The following is a 25,713-nucleotide window of genomic DNA, read 5'->3' as shown; positions in this document are numbered from 1 at the left end:
CCGGAATATTTGGTGATACACCATCAGCCACATACCTAATTGTCAATGACATTTGTTCTTGGTGACTAATGTCAGAAGTGCAGTCGAGTATAATAGTAAAATACTTAGCAGCCTTAATTCGAGCTATTATTTCATGTTTAACAGCATTCCCTATAATACTAATAACTTTTGAATGTTTTTTCCTAAATAATGGTCATGTATTTCTTTGTTCTTGATTCTTCGTAAATGTTCCTGCATCACTGGGTCAAACTTTCCCAGTAATTCAATAACTCCAAGAAAATTTCCATTGTATGATGTTCCCAGCCGTTCATCCGACCCACGAAATGATAAGTTTCGTTCTGCTAGCAACTGAACAACAGCGACTAGTCTCTCAAAAACTTGATACCAGCGTTTTGCTTCTTGGTCAATACATTTTTGTTGTATTGAGTCAATGTTTTTTTCAGTAGATAACCTTTGCTGAAGGTCGCAGCAACTAAGCATAGCTTGTAAATGTCCTTTTGAGTTTTCGTGCTCGGCCAATCTTGTATGAATATTAGACCAGTCATTAAAACCATTAGATGCTAATGAACTTGTCACATTATTGCAAAAAATCTTACAGTAATAACAAAAGATCTTGTCGGCTGACACTGAGTATATCACCCATGGACGAGGTACAATTTCACCATTTGAAAGTTTCCTTTTGCAGTGAAACTTTGAAAAGTGTTTCCCAATCTTATTTTTAGGGAAATCTTCTACAGTAATTTTAGGCGGCCCTTGTTCTACTAAATACTCCCTGATATGCTGGCTAATGTATTCTGGCCAAGTTGCAGGATCATCAGATATTTCTATCTGGTCAGCAGAGTTGAAGTTGCCTTTCTGCTCTGGATCTAAATCACTCACATCTTTATTATCAGAAAAGCATTCTTGACCCTCAGTACCTTCAGCATCAGTTATAATCCTTTTCGTAGTCTTCTCTTCACCGTGATTGTCTTGAGTGTCTTCTTCAGACTGATTTGGCTCTTCAAATTCTTTGTCATTGCTGTCGTTCTCGGTCTGTGTCATATGTTCTACTGGAGAATTTTCAACCATATCTGCATCTTCACGGAGCTCTTCTGGCTCAACAGTAGAATCAGGTCTGCTAAAATACTTGTTTAAAGCACCCTTTTGCTTCTGTCTTTCAACTGCCTTTGCCTTGTATGTGGCTCTTTTCTTACTCCCACTTGGGTACTTTCTACCAATGTCTCTTGATCTCTTACCCATATTGATAGACGTCACCACATTCTAAAAGAATAATTATAGATTTTCACTTTCATATTAGGAAAATAATTTGTTTGGATATTTGTACAACTGATTTTCTTCAATAATGTTTAATTTATAAAATATTTCCTTATTAATATAAAATTGCCCCCTCATCCCCCCAGCGCCGCCTGGCTCCGTCAGAGATGCTTCAGTAAGTTTTTTCTCAGGCTGGACACCTTCCAGGCCTGGGCACAATTCTTTCCCCTGGTACAGCTCTTGTTCCAGCTCAGGTGATAGCTAGGGGATTCTTCATGATGGCTCCTCTCCCCCCTTTGTTCTGTTCCACCCCTTTATATATCTTTTGCATAAGGCGGGAACCCTTTGTCCCTCTGGGTTTCCAACCCCCCTCACTGGAAAAGCACCAGGTTAAAGATGGATTCCAGTTCAGGTGACATGATTACATGTCACTGCAAGACTTCATTACCCACTTGCCAGCACACACATATACAGGAAGACTAACAGGTAAACACAGCCATCTGCAGACAATGGTCCTGGTCAATGGGAGTCATCAAGATTCCAAGCCACCATTAATGGCCCACACTTTGCATAATTACAATAGGCCCACAGAGTTATATTTCATATTTCTAGTTTTAGATACAAGAGTGATACATTTATACAAATAGGATGATCACACTCAGTAGATTATAAGCTTTGTAATGATAGCTTACAAGAGACCTTTTGCATGAAGCATATCCCAGTTACATTATATTCATTTATTATATTTTTATAAACTATCCCAGTTACATTATATTCACTTATTATCATGTTTTTATAAAACCATATAGACTGCACAACGTCACACCCTCCTCCTGAACTTACTGCCAGAGACTTGGACACTGACCATGGCGGAGGCAGTATACCTAAAATTCATTTTTGGGCTCCCCTACGGGGCAGACACTCCTGTGTCCCCCCAAAAGGGAAAGAGACCCCGATCCAGCTGTAGGCTCACAGCTACCAGCTATGAGAGACCTTTCGCTGGCCAGCAAAATCCCCCCCTTTCACTCAGGTTGGGTTTGCTTCCAGCTAGAGTCCTTGGGGCCTGTTCTCATCGCAGCGGTCCCCAGATCCCCAACTTCCACCTTTGGGACACAAGCCTCTGTGCACCCCAGGGCAGGCCCTGCCCCCTGCTGACCTGCAACTTCCTGGCAATCAGCAGCTGTGGTGGCCTCCTTGCTACAAGGTGGTACATCCCCCTCCCCCAGGGAGATGATTAAGGGACATGAGCTGGCTTCGTCCAGCCACTCCTTCTGGAACTTCCCTTGAGCCCTGGGGCTACAGGAACTGGCTACAACCAGCCCTGCCCCCGCAGCTGCATACTTTACTGCTGCAGAGGAATCTAAGAGACACTTTTGGTGGAGCTAGATGAAAACCACAAACCCCAGAGCAACAGGCTGGAAGACTAGACTGAACCCACCACCCACCCAGTCTAGTCCATCCCAGAGCCCAGGACTGAGGGCAAATGTCCTTCCACCCCCGGGTCACCTGCTTCCACTCCTGGCCTCTCCCAGCGCTGCCAGCGATTCTGTGTGGCTGCATTGGGTGGGATTTCAACCAGACCCCCCCTCCCCCCGCTAAATTCACCCCTGTTTTGCGACCACTCTGCACCTTCCTTCCTTGCCCTAGAGCTGCTGGATGGCTAGAAGGCTGATCTGGGCGTTTGATTGATCTGGAATATTATCGTGCCCCCCCCTCAAAAAAAACTTAATGTCCACACAGCTTTGGGGGGGGGCTATTCCTCCCCCCCCAAAGCCGGTCTATTTTATTGTTGCAGGGCAAAGGAAGGAGCCAGAGTTTAATGGAAATATTCAGCCCCTACAGCGGTCTTGCAGCAGGGGAAGCAGAGTTGATGGGAAGGGAACTGGTTTGGATAGGAGCCCCCATCCCCCTCCTTTGCAAAATAATTTGGGGAAGGAAATCAGATCACTCTGTGCCTCGGTTTCCCCTCTCTCGGGGGGGGGGGGGTAAAAGTCTCAGCCTGACGTGTTGAAGACCTTTCGCATTCTCCCCTTTTGATGTATTTGATTTCCTCATCCAAACCCCCCTCTCTCTCTCACCTGGAATTCACAGCACTAAGTACTGGCTCGGGGCTTTCTTCCTGGGTTTATTGGGTTTGATCCCGAGTTTAGTTTTGAAACTGACACAGGCACAAACTCACCCTCAAACAGCAACACCACCAAAAACCACAAAACCAACCCAATATTACACACCTAGGGGGAATCACAGGGTCAAACACTCACCGACTGAAGCCCCAGCAGCTGCTCAGGTGAGTGAGGTCCACACTGCAGAGATTCCCGTCTCCCAGTGGACAGGAAGCCCCCTCAGCATCTCCTCCAGGTGAGTGCTGGGGGGAGGGGAGGGGAAGGCTGCAAAGCACATGTGCCTTCTCCCCCCTCCCCCCCACCCCCCCTGCAACAGCCGCGGCTGCCACTGCCTCAGCTCTAGCCCTCTGCCGGCCAGCGCAGCGTCTCTCGTTGTCTAGCAGCAAGAGCTGCTGCTTCCCAGAGAGCCACAGAGATTTGCTTCAGGCAGGGACACACTGCTGCCCAATTGCGTGGGGCCGAGGTGAGTGAGGTGGGTCCACTGCAGGAAACCCCCTCGGCGTCTCCTCCAGGTGAGTGCTGGGGGGAGGGGAGGGGAAGGCTGCAAAGCACATGTGCCTTCTCCCCCCTCCCGACCTGCAACAGCCGCTGCCTCAGCTCTAGCCCTCTGCCGGCCAGCACAGCGTCTCTGGTTTCCTAGCAGCAAGAGCTGCTACTTCCGGGAGAGCTTTGTTTCAGGCAGAGACGCTGCCGATCTGCGCGGGGCCCTCTCAGGCGCGGGGCCCAATTCGGGGAAATCGGCCAAATCGGCATAAAGCCGGCCCTGCATCCGGGTGTCACTGCGCTTCAGGGCAGGGGACAGCAACTCACAAAGTTCAAGGAAAGTTCCCTTACGCATGCGAAAGTTTCGCAGCCACTGGGATTCATCCCAGACCTGCAGCACTATGCGGTCCCACCAGTCCGTGCTTGTTTCCCGGGCCCAGAATCGCCGTTCCACAACATCCACATGACCCATTGCCACCGTGATGTCCTCGGCGCTGGGTCCCGTGCTTTCTGACAGGTCTGTGCTACTCTCAGACTTCAGGCCCTCACCGCGGTGCCGTAGCCTCCTCGCCTGACTTATCTGCATCTGCCTCTGGGAAAGGTGGATGATAAGCTGTGAGGCGTTGAGAACGGCCACAACTGCAGCGATGGTCGCAGCGGGCTCCATGCTCGCAGTGCTGTGGCGTCCGCACTGTCACTGACTAGAAAAGTGCGCGAACTGATTTCCCGCTGGCGCTTTCAGGGAGGGAGGGCGGGAGTGATGGACGGATGACGACAGTTACCCAAAAGCACCCTCGACACATTTTTTTACCCAGAAGGCATTGGCGGCTCCACCCAGAATTCCAATGGGCAGCGGGGACTGCGGGAACTGTGGGATAGCTGCCCACAGTGCACCGCTTCCAATGTCGACGCTTTCCCCGTTAGTGTGGACTCACAAAGTCGAATTACTGTCCTTAGTGTGGACACACACGTTCGAATTTGCAATATCGATTCCAGAAATTCGATTTAAGTAAAATCGAACTACTCTCGTAGTGTAGACATACCCTTAGCTAATAAACCTTTAGCTCGTTTACTACAGAATTGGCTGCTAGCACTATCTTTGGTGTAAAATCTAGAGTACCAATTGATGTGAAGTAAGTAACTTGTCTCCTGGGACTGGGAGCAACCTGATGTAGTGTGATTTTTGGTTTCATTTGATTTGTGATTTTATCACAAAGTCCAGTTTGTCAGGATGACAAGATAGACTGGAGAGTCTGAGAGGACTTTCTGTGACTCTATGATAAGACTGGTCTTGTGATCCAGGAGTTCACATTTGTTACTGGCTTGGTGAAATCTAATTATAGAACACATCACCAGTTTGGGGTGTCTGCCCTGCTTTTCACAGTCTGCCCTGACATAGGAGCTCACAGTTCCTGTGCCAGTGTGGATGTGGTGCTCCTGATTCTCCTTCACTGAATATCTGTGTTTTAATTCTGTCTTTGGCTGAATGTTACCGGTAATGTTGATAGTTAAACCAAAGCTAAATTCATTCCTAGAATACAGTTCTTTACTGTTCAGTCCAGATCCCTTGAGTGCAATGCTTAATTTGTAATAAAAGAGGTGCTGGGGCTCAAGCAATCTTTTTACTTTCATAACTGTCCTAGCAATCCCAAAGGTGCCAGGACTCAGTCCTGGCAAGCCCTGGCACAAATTAAACACTGGGTGAGTGTGAATCTGATGTCTGTGTTCTGTGCTGCGTAACAGCCAGGCTGGGCTGGTTGTATCTCTGATCACGTTTCTCTCCCTGATTGGTGAACAGTGGTGCTCAGAGTCTCAATCAATAGCTGCCGAACCTCCATGCTGGAGTTTTTGACAAGTACTTTCATTTGAGAGTTAACATTATAAATATGCTATTTTCTAATTATTATGTATATAAGTCTGAAGTATTCCAAAGGAATAAAATATGTGTTTGTAGAACTGATTATTACTTATAAAGTTTTAGTGGTTTAATTTTGTTTATTTTGTTTGCTTGACTATGAATTACAAATACATAACATGGTCCAGAATTATCAAATATACAGTTGAATTTGAGAAACATATATATTTATGTTTCAACTGTCCTCTGTGCATTTCACTCTTATGATGCATTGTGCAATTGCTAAATACTTATATCTTTGTAGTAAACTTATACCTGACTTGTACATCAGTAGATGTACTATTTCACATTTTTGTATTATTTGATTTGTTCATTTTTGTCATTTAAGTCTGTTCTTGCACTGTGGATTAAATATGAATAAAGGACTCAGGAGTGCTATCTATACATTGGCTTTATCTATTCAGTGATAAAATAATTTTTAACTCTAATATTTATCGGTCTGGTAGTCGTCATACAAAGTTTTATAGTATCTAGAACAATGGAGAGCTATTGGCAATGCTACTGAAGAATGCTACTTCAAGGGGAATATATATTCCAATAATGCAAACATTTAAAATATAAAATCACACATATAGGACACACGCATACTAGTAACGTCAATGTGATCAATTGCTGAGACATATGGTGAGTAAAATCATATGATACTACAGCTTGTCGTATACTTTTGAACACTCTGACCACTAATACACCTATTCCATGGCAAAAACATCTATTATTATAAACATTTGAGAAGCTAACACAAAATCGCTATTTTAAAAGTACCAACCAGACAAGTACATGTTTTCCTTTTCCCCTCCAAAGTGGTATATGACCTTTCTCACATAAAAAAATTAAAGAAATAAAATACAATAAAAACACTGGCCCCTGGGCCCATAGTAGTCAATAGCCAGTGAGACTATGAAGAGTCTACTTCTTGCAGGCTAGAAATAGAAGCACTGTCTGTTGCTGTTGAAAAGGAGTTATAGCATTCCAGTGGTACCCAGTACTTGCTTCTATCTTGGGAAAGTGTAGAAAAACTGGTTCTTAAAAACATTACTCATGCCACGGCCAGTAGGCCTCAACTGAACACTGATAAATGCTTAGCTGGAAACCAGTCTGGCTCACCTTTGTATTAGTATTGTTAAAACAGGTATTAGATTTATAAAAATGTGTTTACTGTTTAGACTTTATTAAATGCTTGTAAATTGCTGCATGCATTAATCTCACTTATAATCTCTGTACCCCATGTTATAAAGTAATATTAAAGTGTTTGCCCTGTAACTGTATAAGTGCTTGCTCTGAAACTGTAAACCCACACAGTCAGGAGAGAAGCAAGTGTGAAATACTAGTTTACCAGAGGAGATGTTAGCGCCTTCCCAACAAAAGAAGGCCTATAAACACCAGACAAACCACTGTGGAACATCAGAGGACAAAAGACTTTGTTGATTTGTTGCTCCTCCCTCACAATCACTAAGAGCAGACATGCATGTGGACTCCTCCAATCAGTTTGAACTCTGGGGGAAGGGCATAAAGACCTCTGACAAGAAGAAACTGAATCTCTTTGCAGCTTGGACTTTGGGAGGGCAAGGTTTCTAAGAATAAGCAAGGGATCCACAGCTGCTTAACCAAGGTTAGCCCTAAAGGACATATAGAGCTTCCATATTAGAGCAGCTTCTATCACCTTATGAAACCTAAGACTGTAACTCATTTGTCAGTGCATGTTTATTTGCTTTAATCTTGTAAATAACTCTCTAATTTCTTTTTCTTAATAAAATTTAATAAATCTGTTTAATAAATCTTTAGTTAATTTATTGTAGGCCTGACTACAAGTGCTGTCTGCAGTGTAAGGATCCAAGGTGCCATTGACCTGGGGTAAGTGATTGGTCCTTTGGGACTGGGAGTAACTGAATATTGTTATGATTTTTGGGATAAGGGACTATCTATCAGAGAGGTAAGCTTACCTAGGTAGCAAGACAGACTAGAGTACCCCTGGGGACTGTCTGTGACTCCATGTTCAGACTGTAATAATGCTTGAGGAGCTTACACTTCTTATTTGGTTGGTGAAATCTAATATAGAACTCACAACCAGTTAGGAGTTTTTGCCCTGCATCTTAACAGCCTGTCCTGTGGTTGGTACTCAGGCCTTTGAGCCACTCCAGACTGCTTAAAAATTATACATTCACTTTTATATACAAAGACTTTTTAAATGCATCATTTAAAGGTTAAACGGGTCTGGCTTCACACCCTTACTGAACAGTTGGACTCAACGTAACTAAGGAAACCTAACTTGAACGGGCAGTTACAAAGAAAAAAAGTCCCGTTAATTTTTTTTAAACTCTGTACATTACTTGTAAAACAAATGTCCCCCTTGTAAGATATAGACATAGACAGATTACAGGAAGAAATGTAACGGTTTTATCATAACTTCATTTGAATGACCCGCATAATGCTCTAATAGCTTTGCTACTGTTGAGTAATTCAGCCACCACAAACTTATGCCAATAAAACTTTTATATCACACCACAAAATCATGTTACATAAGGAACACCTAAGGGGTGGGTCATCAGTGGAACAATAGAATCTTTATATGTTTGTGTCTATATTAACTAATCAGGTTCCTATCACACTCTTAGCAAAAATTGCTGCAAGAGAAGCAGTTTAATCGTTTTTTTTTACATCTTTATCTTACAGTCATTCCCATTGTGCGTCAGCTCCTCCCCAGTAAAATGGGTAAAATAAAGCTACTCTAAAATGCAGGACTATTGTGGAAACAACTAATTAGTGTTTCAGAGACGCCAATTGTGTGCACCACATAACAGTCTAAAAACCAGTACGGTTCAATTTCACAATGACCTCCTACACTTCTTAAAGATGAAAAGAGTTACTTTAAAATCTTCAAACAAAGATGAATATGAAATTATAAGTTCACCAGCTCAGCTCCGCAGCTGGCTGCGTCTCTCAGCATGTAAACTACTAGATCCATTGCCCATAGATACCATTCCAGAACTTTCACAGCACAAAATATTATCTGCTACCTGGACATTTGGTTTCAGGAAAGTGAGATCATTCTTCCTGGCATCTGAGGATAAACAGCTGGTAGGAATAAGCTATCCGCTCAGAGGGAAGGGTACAGGATACAAGGAGTGTTATCACTCTAATTCAGAATAAACACCCTGACGGTGACCCTGCTGAGAGGCGGGGACCCGCCATCTTGGGCCTTCAGTTGCATTTCAAGCTACCAGAATTACTCATAGTCGAAGCAACGCTCCACATAGGATTTGAGTTTTATCTTGTGCTCAATCGCAGAATTCCTCTCTGATATGAACAGGTCATTTATCCCCATTGTGGTGAGCCTTATCCTTAAAATGGGGATAACTTTCACTGTCATACACCTGAGAACAAATTCTGAGACCGCAAATACTATGGCAATGGCGCAAAAGAAAAGCCTAAATACATTAAGGCAGTATTTCACAATGACTGCGTACTCTCTATAAAGATAGCACATGAGGCATCAAAACAGAAACTTACCTCCCCAGCAGTCTCTGTCCTACGATGTAAGCTGCTAGCTCCATTGCCCATAAACACCGTCCCTGAGCTGTCACTGCACAGAATATTCCCGTCCATCTGCACATTCGCTTTCAGGAAAGTGAAATCATTCTTCCTGGCGTCTGAGGACAAACACAGCTGGTAGGAATAAGGCAAAGTCCCATCTTCATAGTTGGGTGGAAACACCGTTCCAGTCTTGGAATAAGGCTCAGGACCAAAACACTGAAGTAATTTGGGTTTGCTTGACGTTCTCAGTTTCATAACAATGGCCAGTATCACTGTCAAGAGGAACAAAAATGAGATCAACGCTAAAGCCAGCACCAAATACAACTGTAAATCAGACTGAGGTGCCGAGTCACCCGATTGGTCGCTCATTTCCGGAAGAGCCTCTTGGAAATTCTCAGCAAACACTAGGTTGACAGTCACTGTGGCGGAGAGAGGCGGCTGCCCGTTATCCTTCACCAGGGTGACCAGCCTGTGCTTCACAGCATCTCTGTCCGCAAAGGCGCGGGCTGTCCGGATCTCCCCGCTGTGCAACCCCATGCTGAAGAGCGTCGTTTCCGTGACCTGGAGCAGATGGTAGGAGAGCCAGGCATTGTGTCCTGAGTCAGCATCCACCGCCACCACCTTAGTCACCAGATAACCTGCCTCGGCCGAGCGAGGGACCATCTCGAACAAGGCAGAGCCATCGGCTCCCAGGGAAGGGTACAGGATGCGAGGGGCGTTATCATTCTGATCCAGAATAAACACCCTGACTGTGACATTGCTGCTAAGAGGCGGGGATCCGCCGTCTTGGGCCTTAACTTGCACTTCAAACTCCCGGAATTGCTCGTAGTCGAAGGAGCGCTGGGCATAGATAGCTCCGGTCTGGGAGTTAATGGAGATGTAGGAGGAAAGAGGCAGCTCCTGGAGGTTGCTGCTCAGGATGGAGTAAGTGAGTCGGGAGTTCCGGTCCAGATCCCGGTCTGAGGCTGCTACACTGAAAATAGAGGCCCCCGAGGGATTGTTCTCTGGCACATAGGCGCTGTAGGAAGGTTTCTCAAAGACAGGGGCATTGTCATTGATATCCGAGATCTGCAACAGGATGGTTTTCTGGGTGGAGAGCGGGGGAGAGCCGTTGTCTGTGGCGGTGATTGTGATATTGTACTCCGGGGTCCTTTCCCTGTCCAGGGTGCTGTCTGTGAGGAGCTTGTAGTAATTATTAGAAGACAACATTGTAGTAAACGGAAAATCGTCCAGTAAATGGCATGAGATCTCTCCATTATCTCCAAAATCTAGATCATTAACACTGATCAGAGCTATCACTGTCCCAGGTACTGAATCTTCTGGGACAGGACTGGACACGGATGTGAATGTCACTTCGGGGGCATTGTCGTTCTCATCAATAACTTCTATTTCCACTTTGCAGTGTGTCACTAGTCCGCCTCCATCCTTTGCTTCTACTGCCATGGTATAGTCATGTGTCTCTTCAAAGTCCAAGGGCTCCTTTACTGTGATTTTTCCATTTTCTGAGTCCAGGCTGAATTTTTGAAGGGTCTTTTCTGATACCTTGTTAATAATGTAGCTGATCTGAGCATTTGAACCTTCATCGTTGTCAGTGGCTTTAACCTGAAGCACTAAGGAGCCCGTCGGTGCATTTTCCCTCAGGCTGACTTTGTAGAGCTCCTGTGTGAAGATGGGAGGATTGTCATTGGCGTCGGTGACATTAATCCATATCTGGGCGGTCCCAGTTCTCTGCGGCTCTCCCCCATCCACAGCCGTGAGGATCAAGTGAAGGCTGCTCTGGCTTTCCCGGTCCAGTGATTTTTGCAGCACTAAATCTGCATATTTATTTCCATCCTGGCTCTCTTTGACTTCCAGGATGAAATACTGATTGGGGCCCAGCTGATAACTCTGTAGAGAGTTCATCCCAACGTCAGGATCTTCAGCATATTCAAGGAGAAATCGAGCCCCTGGCAAACTGGATTCACTGATTTGTAGATCGATGCTGTCTTTTAAGAAAAGCGGGGCATTATCGTTAATGTCCTGGATCGCGACATTTATGTGGAAAACATTCAAGGGATTTTCCAGCACAGTTTCGAAATTTATGACGCAGAGTTGAGATGTCCCGCATATCTCTTCCCGGTCTATCCTGTCATTCACATAGACGTTGCCACTTTCCCTATTCACGCTGAAGTATTGTTTTTTAGCTCCAGAGACAACACGGAGTTTCCGGTTGGGCAGTTCTCTCACACTCAGCCCCAAATCCATGGCGAGATTCCCCACAATGGAACCTTGGGCCATTTCCTCCGGAATCGAATAACGAATCTGCTCCGAGACCGCCCGGCAGAACAAAGACAAGAAAAAGGGAAACAGCAGTACTTGCCGTGTCACTGCGCAGCCCGGCTCTCTATGCCTGATTTCCATCCCAGTGCCCGTCAGAATTCCTCTCTTCTTCCTGGTTCTTTTTCTTTGTTTTCATTACATTAGAAAGGATGGAATCAGCGGTAACGTATCGCAGCCAGAGCCCAGATTGCCTGTTGATTATGTGTACAGAGAGCTCTGAGGATGTTCCCCTTTCTCAGGCAGAGTGTGAAGGTTTCTTTGCTATGCTCTATCCGATCTGCACTGTGTGACGGAGCAATCGCACTGCAGGAGGCTCGGATGGATCTCCGGCTCCAGCCCTGGCTCCGCATTGGCCAACAGCGGCACTCCGAGTCTCAACGGGAGAACTGCAATAGCAGCGATCTTATTCAGGTGCTGGTACAGGTCAAGTGACTATCATGGGAGGTTTTCTTTTCTGCTTACTATGTATTCTATATGTACAGCATTTAAAATGATTGTCCCTAATTGTAAACAAGTGAATCACAGAATAGATGTAAACAATAAATAAATAAATAATAAATAAAAATAGCCGTAAATGCTATTTGCATATGCACACGCATATCTATCCATCTGTGGATAGTGCCAGGCCTTAGTTTTCTGTGCCATATGTATGCAGGTGATGGGTCTGATTCTTTAATTATATATTTGTATGTATGTGTGTATGTATATATGAATATGAATAATGACAAGAACTTTCCAACATTTATAACAATTTCTATTTAAAGAATCACATCTACCACATACCTGAAATACACCCAAAGATACTTACCTATTGTTGGACACAAGACAATATTTGTAATACGAGAATGACATGAGCGGCCGCAGGCTCTAAACCTCAAAGAAAACTTCGGAGCGAAACAATGCTCTTACACTTGGAGCCTTATTGTCCTTTTTAGATTCATTTTTTCTTCAAAAAAATCTGCCCACTCACAGAAAGTATTTCTAAATCAATTAAGGAAAGGTTCCAGTCTCATAAACTGAACTGTAAGTACCCACTAGACAAAGTTCTCCTATAGAACTGCCCTAAGGAAACACAGTAAAAGGTTGCCAGTCATACCCTCACGTGTCTCAATTTTCAAGCATCTCTCGAAGCCGTGTGCTCAAAATCTATCCTATGATGCAATGAAAAAAACAATCTTGAAATATCCCTACACCAATAACAGATAAATTTAATTATAATTATAGGTACAGTTCACCAAAAATAGACAAAGATAGTGCCAGGTTTTATATCAATCGCTATTTCATCGGAACTGATTTAGAATCTCTGTTCTTTATAGCTCGGTACAAACATTAGTGTACACACACACACATTTTATTTATATGTACTGACCAAATACTCCGCTGGTTCCAATACCACCTAATCTAATTCCAAATGAATTACAAGTGCCTTTATTGGTTCCACACATGTATTTAGACCATAAAACAGCGCCAAAAATATTAGCTCACCTGAACCGAGGTCTGATCCCCATTACTAATGTTTAATTCTTCAGTAACTAGAATAGGATCCTTTATCTCACAAGTCTGATCACTGGTCACTGCATTTGCATAGTTTGATTTGGGAAAGTTGAACTGCCTCTTTCTGGAGTCCGTGGTTAGCGAAACCTCATGTGAGTAGGAGTGAAGAAAAGCTCTGACTCCATCGAGCCCCACAAACTGTGAGACGGGAACTCCACTGAAAGTCACACTCGAGGAGTCAAACAGCTGCGAGTTTCTCCACCGGCGGAGCCTCAGGGCCAGTAACACTATGATAAAGATAAAGAACAAGCAGGAAACGGAAGCCACAGCGATCACCAAATGCAAGGTGAGGCTGGACTGGGGGTCTGCAGGAGCTGAGAGGCTGCTTAAATCGGAGAGGATTTCGGGGATGCTGTCAGCCATCACCACCGTGACAGTGGCCGTGGCAGAGAGAGGGGGCTGCCCGTTGTCCTTCACTAAAACCACCAGACTTTGCTTGAGGGCATCTTTGTCTACAAAGTAGCGCGCCGTCCTGATCTCGCCGCTGTGGAGTCCCACAGAGAACAGCCCCGGCTCTGTGGCCTTCAGCAGCTGGTAGGAGAGCCAGGCGTTCTGCCCCGTGTCTGCATCCACCGCCACCACCTTAGTGACCAGGTAACCCGGCTCGGAGGAGCGAGGGGCCAACTCCACTCCCGTGGAGCCATCGGTGGGAAAGGAGGGATGTAAGATGTGCGGAGTGTTGTCATTCTGATCCAGTATAAAGAGAGTGACGGAGACATTACTGCTGAGAGGTGGGGAACCCCCATCCTGAGCCTGCACTTGGAACCGAATCTCCCGGAACTGTTCGTAATCGAAGGAACTCAGAGCGTAGAGAGCCCCAGTCTCGGAGTTAATTGAGATGGAGGAGGACAAAGGCACTTCGCTTCTGTCTCCTTCAATAATGTAGTAAGTGACTCTGGCATTTTCCCCCCAGTCGGGGTCATTCGCCTTCAGGGAGAAAACGGAGGCTCCTCTCGGGTTATTCTCCGTGACGTAGGCGGTGTAGGATGTTTTATCGAAGAAGGGGGCGTTGTCGTTCGTGTCTAAAATCCGAAGTGGGATCGTGGTGGCTGTAGAAAGAGGAGGAGTCCCATTGTCCGTGGCGGTCACTGTGATGTTGTATGCTGCCACCTGCTCCCTGTCCAGAGCTCGGTCTGTCACCAGACTGTAATAATTATCGAAGGGTTTCTTCAGCTCGAAGGGGAGGTTGCTGGTTATGGAGCATGTGACTTCCCCGTTCCCTGCGGAGTCTAGATCTTGCACGTTTAAAAGGGCGATCACAGTCCCGGGGGGAGAGTCCTCGGGGATCGAGCTGATGAGAGACCTGAGAGCGATTTCGGGAGCATTGTCATTCACATCGCTAAGAACGATTACAATTTTCGATTTGTCGAAAAGACCTCCCCCGTCATGCGCTTGTACCTCAATTTCATATAATGCAGCTTCCTCAAAGTCCAGATTTCCCACAATAGTTACAACTCCTGTGTTCGAATCCAGTTGAAGTTTTTTGGAAGCTTTGTCTGTGATTTTTTGGAAAGAGTATTTCACCTCTTTGTTGACTCCTTCATCCAGGTCAGTGGCTTTTACTGTAACAACTGTGGAACCTTTAGGCACATTTTCCCAAACGCTCACTTTGTAGACAGGCTGGCTAAAAACCGGGGCATTGTCATTAGAATCGAGAACAATAACGCGGATTTGCGCAGTGCCGGATCTGACTGGATCTCCCCCGTCTGTGGCTGTGAGGATTAGATTGTGAACGGCTTGTTCTTCCCGGTCTAGAGACTTTTCCAGCACCAGTTCAGCGTATTTTATTCCATCAGATCGCGTTTCTACATCCAGTAAGAAATGCCTGTTACTGCTGAGTTGGTAGCTCTGGATTGAATTTAGTCCCATATCCGGGTCCTCTGCCTGACGCACAGAAAACCGTGATCCTGGCGCTGTTGTTTCACTGATTTTTAAATCTAATTCTTCTGACTGGAAGCTGGGAGCATTATCATTAATATCTGTGATTTCAATTTCGACCGGAAAAAGATTCATTTTATCCTCCACTATAACCTCACAATTTAACAGACACAATTCCATCCCACCACAGATTTCTTCTCTGTCTATCCTTTCCGTGACGTATAAATGGCCGCTCTTAAAATTCAAAGCAAAATACTGTGTCCTACCTCTGGAAACAATGCGAAGGGCGCGGTCTGAGAGCTGCTCTACATTCAGCCCCAGATCCTTTGCGATGTTCCCCACGGAAGAGCCTTTCTGCATTTCCTCAGGAATCGAATAGCGAATCTGCCCAGAAACTGCTTCCGAAACGGCAATCAATATAACGCAGAATAGGACGGGAGCTGTACAGTGCCGGAGCTTCTGTGCATGAGCCATTTCCTTGCTGATGTAGCGCCGCCGATTCTCTGTCAGGGAATGTCTCTGTTTGGATTTTATCTTTGGTCAAATATTCCCGAAGATATTGGGTACCAAATCAGGAGCCAATTTCAGCCAGTATCGTCCATTAATGCTTAGCCCAGAGTCTGATCTGTGTGTTCTGTGCTGTGTAACAGCGGGGCTGGGCTGGCTGGATCTCTCTTCGCGTTTCTCTCCCTGATTGGTGAACAGCGGCGCTCTGAGTCACAACCAATTACTGCAGTAGCTCTGCGCTGGAATTTGTAGAGTTGTATTTATATTTGACATTTAATCTTTTAAAATATGCTACGTTCTGTTTTGTAGGTAAATAGGGGAGTCCAATATATCCCCAGAAAACAAATAAATTGTTGTCGGAGGCGAATCTGACTTTATTCCTTATACAGAGTTACTGATATATATTTGTAATTTTAATATGTTTTCTATGAATTACACATACATCGATTTTGCCAGAGTTATTACTCTCTCTTTATATGTGGCACTTCAATCTAACTGTGAATTTTATGAGAATTTCTCTCACTAACTGTATAGTTGTAATATACTGATATCCTCGTGTCGTAACCTTGTACCTGACTTGTTCATCTGTCTCATTAAATAATATTTTGTTCACATTTCAGATATTTTGACTCAATCAAATTTGTCATTAATTCACTATATTCATTATCAGCTCATTTGATTACATAGAAATATAGGAGCCATACGAGCGCTATCATTGGGTAGGCTCGTCAAAAGGGTGATACAAAAATGTACTATAAAGTTTCACATTCCGTTTTATAATAGCTATTACAATAAGAGGCTATTAGCTTCCTGGAAAAACTGCCACAAGAGGAATATATATAAAGTCAAAATACGAAAGGATACACGAGTGCATGTATGTACACAGCCAAAACACATACACAGACACGTATATATGTGATGTTAATATCAATTTGATAAATTGCAGAGCAATATGATTAATAAAATCACATGCTTCTTCAATTTCTCATGCATATTTGACCACTTCAGCTGCACCCTGGCCACTGTTGCACCCCCTCAAGGAAATTCTCTAACATTCCAAACCGGTAAGATGCTTCAAGAATCTGAAAATTTGAACTATCCACTTTCCAGGGAAATTATGGACTATGCGCCTTCCCCTACCTTGAAATATTTAAACTGTTCCGAGACTTATGGTAGCTAATATTCAGTTCAGTCATAACTCAGGGACAGTTGGGTCCATATCTCTAGCTCCTGGAGGGCTACAAGTAGATCTACGCTATTGCAAAGGAGTTTAACATTCCCAGTGGACTCAGCACTTGCTTAGGAGGGCTCTGGGCTCTGGAAAGTACAGAGAGCCGTCCTCCCAAAAATGCCAGTTAAATGTATAAAAAGGCTTTAAAATATCATTTTACGAATATTTATGGCTCCCTATGATCCCCTGAATATTTGGATTCACGGTAGCTAAGAGAACTTGGTGTGACAAGTGCAGATAAAGACAGAAAAATAGCCCTATAATAGTTTTTAATCGCTCAGATATTTGTAAAACACTTTCCTCCATGTAAATGATGTGCCATATCCAGAACACATTATGGTTATATCATCACTTATTTAAGCTGACCTGCAAAATTTCCTCATCGCTCTCCCACTGGTGAATAACAAAGTCATAATAAAAAAACGTAGCTTTATATGATACCATATCCAAATATCATGCTATACAATTCACAAGAAAGAGGCAAGACATTGGCCAAACCACAAGCGCACTTTCTATAATTGCGATTATAACAACTTCAAAACTTTTGGCACTTTAAACTTACGACACTTTTACAAAGAACAGTTCAAAAGAAGCATATTGAAGAGTATTAATTAAAATTTACATATTAAAATTAAAAGGCTGTCCTATTTTTCTCTGGCGTTAGCAGAAGCACATCATACTGGCGAGCAGGTATATAATCTCGCTGAATAATGCACTTATTTAATTTAAATATTTTCAAATGAGACAAAATATGCTCGTTGGAAAGAGCGAATGGATTTGCAGTTAAGCAAGTGTATAGGGCCTTAGAACATTTGAGTTTTATCTTGTGCTCAATTGCAGATGTCCTCTCTGACATGCCTACGTCACTTATCTCCATTGTGGTGACCCTTATCCTTAAAATGGGGATAACTTTCACTGTCATACACCTGAGAACGAATTCTGAGACCGCAAATACTATGGCAATGGCGCAAAAGAAAAGCCTAAATACATTAAGGCAGTATTTCACAATGACTGCGTACTCTCTATAAAGATAGCACATGAGGCATCAAAACAGAAACTTACCTCCCCAGCAGTCTCTGTCCCACGATGTAAGCTGCTAGCTCCATTGCCCATAAACACCGTCCCTGAGCTGTCACTGCACAGAATATTCCCGTCCATCTGCACATTCGATTTCAGGAAAGTGAAATCATTCTTCCTGGCGCCTGAGGACAAACACAGCTGGTAGGAATAAGGCAAAGTCCCATTTTCATAGTTGGGTGGAAACACCGTTCCAGTCTTGGAATAAGGCTCAGGACCAAAACACTGAAGTAATTTGGGTTTCCTTGACGTTCTCAGTTTCATAACAATGGCCAGTATCACTGTCAAGAGGAACAAAAATGAGATCAAGACTAAAGCCAGCACCAAATAGAACTGTAAATCAGACTGAGGTGCCGAGTCACCCGATTGGTCGCTCATTTCCGGAAGAGCCTCTTGGAAGTTCTCAGCAAACACCAGGTTGAGAGTCACTGTGGCGGAGAGAGGGGGCTGCCCGTTATCCTTCACCAGGGTGACCAGCCTGTGCTTCACAGTATCTCTCTCCGCAAAGACGCGGGCTGTCCGGATCTCCCCGCTGTGCAGCCCCATGCTGAAGAGCGTCGGTTCCGTGGCCTGGAGCGGGTGGTAGGAGAGCCAGGCATTGTGTCCTGAGTCAGCATCCACCGCCACTACCTTAGTCACCAGATAACCTGCCTCGGCCGAGCGAGGGACCATCTCGAACAAGGCGGAGTCATCGGCTCCCAGGGAAGGGTACAGGATGCGAGGGGCGTTATCATTCTGATCCAGAATAAACACCCTGACGGTGACATTGCTGCTAAGAGGCGGGGATCCGCCGTCTTGGGCCTTCACTTGCACTTCAAACTCCCGGAATTGCTCGTAGTCGAAGGAGCGCTGGGCATAGATAGCTCCGGTCTGGGAGTTAATGGAGATGTAGGAGGAGAGAACCTCCTGGAGGTTGCTGCTCAGGATGGAGTAAGTGAGTCGGGCGTTTCGGTCCAGATCCCGGTCTGAGCCTTTTACACTGAAAATAGAGGCCCCCGAGGGATTGTTCTCTGGCACATAGGCGGTGTAGGAAGGTTTCTCAAAGACAGGGGCGTTGTCATTGATATCCGAGATCTGCAACAGGATGGTTTTCTGGGTGGAGAGCGGGGGAGAGCCGTTGTCTGTGGCGGTGATTGTGATATTGTACTCCGGCGTCTTTTCCCTGTCCAGAGAAGATTCCGAGACGATTTTATAATAATTGCGAGAAGAGGACACTATTGTAAATGGCAGACTCTTTAGAATGTAACAGGTGACGTGTCCGTTTTCTCCGGTATCTCGGTCATGGGTTTTGATCAGAGCTATCACTGTCCCGCGCACTGAGTCTTCCGGTATTTGGCTGGACACAGATGTGAATGTCACTTCCGGGGCGTTGTCGTTTTCGTCAAATATTTCTATTTGAATTTTGCAGTGAGCAGTTTGGCCACCCCCATCCCTGGCTTCTACTTCCAGCATGTATGTGTTTGTTTCTTCAAAATCCAAATACTGTCTATTTGTAATTATTCCGTTCTCAGGATCTAAATGAAATACTGTACGAGCATTTTCCTTCGCGTTGCTGAATGAGTATGTGATTTGGGCATGTACCCCTTCATCCTTATCCGTGGCTTTCACCTGAAGCACTAAGGACCCCCGAGGTAGGTTTTCCCTCAGACTGACTTTGTAGATCTCCTCAGTAAATTCGGGAGGATTGTCATTGGCATCAGTGACATTAACCCTAATTTGAGCCGTCCCTGATTTGACTGGATCTCCGCCATCCACGGCCGTCAGGATCAAGTGATGGGAACTTTGTTTTTCCCGATCCAAAGATTTTTCCAGCACTAATTCTGGGTATTTATTTCCATCCGGGCTCTCCTTCACAACCAGGGTAAAATGCGGGCTCTTGCTGAGCTGGTAACTCTGTACTGAGTTGATCCCCGTATCTGGATCTTGCGCTTGTCGTAGGGGAAATCGCGTACCCGGTAGTGCTAACTCATTGATTTCTAATGCGATGTTACTCTTGATGAACCGCGGGGCGTTATCATTAATGTCCTGGATTGCTACATTCACATGGAAAGCATTTAATGGATTTTCCACCACCGTTTCGAGTGTCAGGACACAAAGGGGTGTCTCCCCGCATATCGCCTCCCGGTCTATCCTGCCATTCACATACAGGTTGCCATTTTCCCCATTCACACTGAAGTATTGCTTTTCCGAACTAACACGGAGCTTCCGCTGCTGCAGTTCTCTGGTATTTAATCCCAAATCCTTGGCGAGATTCCCCACAAGGGAACCTTTGGCCATTTCTTCAGGTATGGAATAAGGAATCTGCTCCGAGACCGCCCGGCAGAACAAAGACAGTAAGAAGGGAAACAACAGTACCTGCCGTGTGACTGCCCGGCTGGGCTCTCGGCGCCTGATTTCCATCCCGGTCTCTGTCAGATTTGCTCTCTCCTTTCCTTGTTTGTTTTGTTTACATCTGTTGTTTACTATCCCATCTGGGCAAAGGAATCCGCGGCAGAGGGGGAAAAGTTCCCGTATTGTGTGTTCTAACGTCCGTTCCCTTTTCTCAGCCGGACTGTGAAGGTCTCTCTGCTGTTTCCTCTGCGATCCGCGCTGTGTGACGGAGCAATCACACTGCAGGAGGCTCGGATGGATCTCCGGCTCCAGCCCTGGCTCCGCATTGGCCAACAGCGGCACTCCGAGTCTCAGCCCGAGAACTTCAATAGCAGCGATCTTATCAAGGCAGCTCTACTCACAATCATTCATGGCGGTTTTCTTGTTTTGTTTTGTGTTTTTTCTTCTAATTTGCGTGTAAATGCAAAACATGTAGTATAGTAAAAACATTGCCGTGAAGTATAAACATCTGTGTTTCCTAATATAAGTATAAATGTAAAGTCTAAATGCTTTTTGAATACAGATAGAAACAAAGATAGATATAGATATGTGTGTGTGTCTATTTATTGATAGTGTAAAACTTAAAAATCTTGAGATTTCTTTGCCTTTGTTTCCATATATGTTTGCGTGTATGTGTGGGTGTACGTCTTGGTCTGTGTCAGTGTAATGAATATGTACAAGAACAACAATTTCCATGTAATAACCACATCCTCCGCAAACACTCCTCTGGGTGAGATTCTGCTAAACACAGTTCCAAAGCGTTTGACAGAAAACAATAGTTTTTAAACCCAATAGCACGAGTGATTGCGGGTTCAGAATATAAATCTAAACTCCCGAGCAAATCTATTTTCGTGGTTAGCCCTTATTGTCACTTTTAGGTTATCTTTCCTTCGAAAGTAATCTGCCCACTCACAATACAATGGTTGTTTCTAAAAAGTACTAAGAAAATTTCTCTTGAGTTGAACTATAATGAAAAAACAGGTGCTTTTCACTCGTAGAACCGCTCTAAAGAACAGTTTAATAGTTTTCCAGACATTCCAAAAACTAAACATGAATGGAAAACTTAAATGAGTCCTAGAGAGCCAATGTATTCAAAGTCTTCCCAGGGATACAAAGACAAAGGAGACCGTCAAATAATGTAATTATAATCACGTGCCCACTATTCAAACATATTTGAGTTAGCCCTTCTCTGATTGCTTTAGACAATGTGCTATGGAAACATATATTACTATTTTAATAAAAAATTACAATAAATGTTAGAATCTTTTCTTTTATTGGACTAACTTCTGTTGGTGAAAGACACAAGCTTTGGAGTTTACCAAAAAGAGTTCGCTGTAATCTCGAATGCTTCTCTTTCTCACCAACGGAAGTTGGTCCAATAAAAGACAATACTTAACCCATCTTGTCTATCTAATATACTGGAGCTAACTCGGCTACAACACCACATAGAGAATCTTTTCTGTGCCAACTACATGCTATAAAAACATATTACTGTAATGTGTCATCAATTTCTCTCAAATTCTCAAGGCTCAAATATAAGACAAAAGAACATTATTGTTGCAGGAAATTTAAAATAATGTTTAAATAGTCCAGGGATCGGCAACCTTTGGCACGCGGCCCGCCAGCACATCCCTTAGCCCGCTCAGCTTCCCGCAGCCCCCTTTGGCCCGGAGCAGCGAACCGCGGAAAGTGGGAGCGGCGATTTGCCGAAACTGCCCGGCCTGCCAGGGTGCTTACCCTGGCGGGCCGCAAAGGTTGCAGATCCCTGAAATAGTCTCTTCTTCTTAATCAAACATTTACATAACTTTAGCTTCATGATTATGCATTTCTACCCTGCATTATTTGCAATACGGAAAGTCAGATGAAATCATATTTGGAGTTAAATACACTGGTTTATAAAAATAAGTTAATATTGAGAACTGTGTGGTCACTGAAATATTTTGCCTTTCAGTAACATTCTTATTCTCTCTGAAAATCTATGTTTCTTCTGACAATATAGGAAAATTCCCTTACTTTGTAATATCTCACGTAAGGTAACGTATATAGTATCACAGATTAAAGGCAGATTCAAGTTTTGAACAAATCACCGTTTCATGAGAACTTCAAAAGGGAACTAGGAAATCTGTTTTCTAAATGGGTTCACAATGTAAATATTATTACACAAAATATATTTATATATACAAAGCCGTCCAATACTCTGAGGACAACATTGACTCCAAACTCAATCCCGAATAGCATGCCAGAGTATGGTTCGGATGATCAAAGCTTTACAAGAAAAACATATAGTATAACCGAGACTCTCTCTCCGCCTCCCGCCAGATTCTCTCTAATACAGGCCCCCAAATACTTGATGCACTCAGTAATTCTCTAGCGATTAACAGCTACCTATATTTACAAATATAAATCACAAGATTAAGCAGATATTAGCTGACCTGAATGGACGTCCGATCCATGTTATTGTCTAACTCTTCAGTAATTAGAATAGGATCCTTTATCTCACAAGAGTGCTGACTAGTCAGAGTATTTGAATAGTTTGATTTGGGAAAGTTGAATTGGCTCTTTCTGGAGTCCGTGGTGAGAGAATCCTCATGTGAGTAGGAGTGAAGAAAAGCTCTGACTCCATCGATCCCCATAAACTGCGAGACGGGAACTCCACTGAAAGTCACACTCGAGGAGTCAAACAGCTGCGAGTTTCTCCACCGGCGGAGCCTCAGGGCCAGTAACACTATGATAAAGATAAAGAACAAGCAGGAAACGGAAGCCACAGCGATCACCAAATACAAGGTGAGGCTGGACTGGGGGTCTGCAGGAGCTGAGAGGCTGCTTAAATCGGAGAGGATTTCGGGGATGCTGTCAGCCACCACCACCGTGACAGTGGTCGTGGCAGAGAGGGGGGGCTGCCCGTTGTCCTTCACTAAAACCACCAGACTTTGCTTGAGGGCATCTCTGTCTACAAAGTAGCGCGCTGTCCTGATCTCTCCGCTGTGGAGTTCTACAGAGAACAGCCCCGGCTCGGTAGCCTTCAGCAGCTGGTAGGAGAGCCAGGCGTTCTGCCCAGAGTCTGCATCCACTGCCACCACCTTACTGACTAGGTAACCCGGCTCGGAGGAGCGAGGGGCCAACTCCACTCCCGTGGAGCCATCGGTGGGAAAGGAGGGGTGTAAGATTTGCGGGCTGTTGTCATTCTGATCCAGTATAAAGAGAGTGACGGAGACATTACTGCTGAGAGGTGGGGAACCCCCATCCTGAGCCTGCACTTGGAACCGAATCTCCCGGAACTGTTCGTAATCGAAGGAGCGCAGAGCGTAAAGAGCCCCAGTCTCGGAGTTAATGGAGATGGAGGAGGAGAGCGGAGCTTCCTGGATCTGACCCTCGGTAACAGAGTAGGTGACTCTGGCGTTCTCTCCTTCGTCGGGGTCATTGGCCTTCAGGGAGAAAACGGAGGCTCCTCTCGGGTTATTCTCCGTGACGTAGGCCGTGTAGGACGTTTTATCGAAGAAAGGGGCGTTGTCGTTCGTGTCTAAAATCCGGAGTGGGATCATGGTGGTTGTAGAAAGAGGAGGAGTCCCATTGTCCGTGGCGGTCACTGTGATGTTGTATGCTGCCACCTGCTCCCGGTCCAGGGCTCGGTCAGTCACCAGACTGTAATAATTATCCAACGATTTCCTCAGCTGGAAGGGGAGGTTGCTGAGTACGGAGCACGTGACCTTTCCGTTCTCTCCAGAATCTAGATCTTGCACATTTAAAAGGGCGATCACAGTCCCGCGGGGAGAGTCCTCAGGGATCGAGTTGACGAGAGATGTGATTGTTAATTCTGGAGAGTTGTCATTCACATCGCTAACAACGATCACAATTCTGGATCTGTCGAAAAGGCCTCCCCCGTCATGGGCTTGCACCTCGATTTCATATAACGCAGCTTCTTCAAAGTCCAAGTTCCCCACGACTATTAATTCTCCCGTCCTTGAATCCAAGTGGAATATCTCTGAAGCTTCATTAGTTATCTTTCTGATTGAGTATTTTACCTCTTGGTGTATTCCTTCATCGGGATCAGTCGCTTTCACTGTCACCATCGTGGACCCCGCAGGCATATTTTCTAAAACATTAACTTTATAGACCGTCTGAGTGAAAACTGGTGCATTGTCATTCGCATCGAGAACAATAACGCGGATTTGCGCAGTGCCGGACCTGACTGGATCTCCCCCGTCAGTAGCTGTGAGGATTAGATCATAAACAGCTTGTTCTTCGCGGTCCAGAGACTTTTCCAGCACCAGTTCTGCATATTTAACTCCATCTGATCCGGTTTGCACGTCCAGGGAGAAATGCCTATTACTGCTGAGGTGGTAGCTCTGGAGAGAATTTATCCCTAAATCTGGGTCTTGCGCCTCCTGCAGGGGATACCGCGATCCCGGTGCCGTTATCTCGCTGATTTTTACTTCCGATTCTCCCGCCTGGAAGTTGGGAGCATTGTCATTAATATCTGTGATTTCAACTTCAACTCTATAAAGCTTCATTTTTTCTTCAACAATAATCTCAAAAGTTAACAGACACTTCTCGATCCGGCCACAGATTTGCTCTCTGTCTATCCTTTCCGTTGTGATTAAATGGCCGCTCTTAACATTTAAAGCAAAATATTGCGTCCTACCTTTTGATACAACGCGGACTCCGCGGTCTGAGAGCTCCTTTATATCCAGCCCCAGATCCTTTGCGATATTCCCCACAATGGAACCTTTCTGCATTTCCTCGGGAATGGAGTAGCGAGTCTGCCCAGAAACTGCCTTCCAAACGGTAACCAACATAAAGCAGAACAGGGCTCCCCTTTTGCAGTGCTGGCGCCTTTGAGTTTCTGCCAATCCCATGCTGATGTGGACACGCCACTGATTCTATGTCAAGAAACGTGTCTTGATTCTGTATTTGACCCCCTGATTCCGGTAACGTTGATAGTTAAACCAGAGTCAGTTTTAGCGAATATCTGCCTTTGCAATGTTCAGTCCAGACCTATTGAATGTGCTTCTGATCTGTCAGCGTTCAGTGCTCTGTAACTGCAGTGCTGAACTGGCTGGATCTGTCGTCGCGTTTCTCTCCCTTACTGGTGAACAGCGGCGCTCAGAGTCTCAACCAATAACTGCAGAATCTCCTTGGAATTTTTGACGGTATTTGCACTGGATGGTTAACGCTATAAATATGCTGTTTTCTCATTATTATGTACGTTTTCGTCGGAGGTACACACAAGGAATAAGAATTTTTGTTGTACTGAATCTGACTTTATTAGTTATAAGGGTTTAGTGATTGAATTTTGTTTAAATTTACTATGCTTGATTATGAACTACAGATACATAGCTTTGTCCAGAGTTATGCATATTGTAAGTGTATATGGATATGTTTCTCCAATCTGATTCGCCTCTCTGCATTCGACCCTGGTGGTGCGTTGTGCAATTGCTGAATGCTAACATCTTTGTAGTAATCTTATATCT

At 44.7% G+C, this 25,713-nt stretch overlaps 4 protein-coding genes across 4 annotated transcripts in view; all 4 read right to left on the bottom strand.

Annotated features, from left to right (window-relative positions):
- LOC128841919 (protocadherin gamma-B5-like) overlaps window positions 1–25,713 on the bottom strand; it is a 226,322-nt gene that overhangs the window by 91,675 nt on the left and 108,934 nt on the right. The gene's annotated exons all lie outside the window — the stretch shown is intronic.
- LOC128841802 (protocadherin gamma-B5-like) lies at window positions 955–20,529 on the bottom strand. The gene is given in 3 exon segments (XM_054037235.1): window positions 955–1,114; window positions 17,858–20,403; window positions 20,406–20,529. Coding segments are annotated over 3 exon segments (2,676 nt in total). The 3' UTR covers window positions 955–1,108.
- On the bottom strand, window positions 13,102–15,796 carry LOC128841807 (protocadherin gamma-A4-like). The gene has a single exon (XM_054037245.1). It carries the CDS (start codon window positions 15,529–15,531, stop codon window positions 13,102–13,104), a length of 2,430 nt encoding a protein of 809 aa, XP_053893220.1. The 5' UTR covers window positions 15,532–15,796.
- LOC128841806 (protocadherin gamma-A10-like) lies at window positions 22,666–25,216 on the bottom strand. Its single transcript, XM_054037244.1, has one exon. The coding sequence runs from the start codon at window positions 25,096–25,098 to the stop codon at window positions 22,666–22,668; it is 2,433 nt and encodes an 810-aa protein (XP_053893219.1). The 5' UTR covers window positions 25,099–25,216.

Source organism: Malaclemys terrapin, chromosome 8, assembly GCF_027887155.1.
Source record: "Malaclemys terrapin pileata isolate rMalTer1 chromosome 8, rMalTer1.hap1, whole genome shotgun sequence".
NCBI classification, from domain to species: Eukaryota; Metazoa; Chordata; order Testudines; family Emydidae; genus Malaclemys; species Malaclemys terrapin.
The sequence above is the reverse complement of the archived record's forward strand: the minus strand, read 5'-3'. Positions and strand labels throughout refer to the sequence as shown.

Coding starts and splice junctions, on each gene's coding strand:
- LOC128841806 (XM_054037244.1), bottom strand. CDS start 25,098: ATGGGATTGGCAGAAACTCAAAGGCGCCAGCACTGCAAAAGGGGAGCC.
- LOC128841807 (XM_054037245.1), bottom strand. CDS start 15,531: ATGGCTCATGCACAGAAGCTCCGGCACTGTACAGCTCCCGTCCTATTC.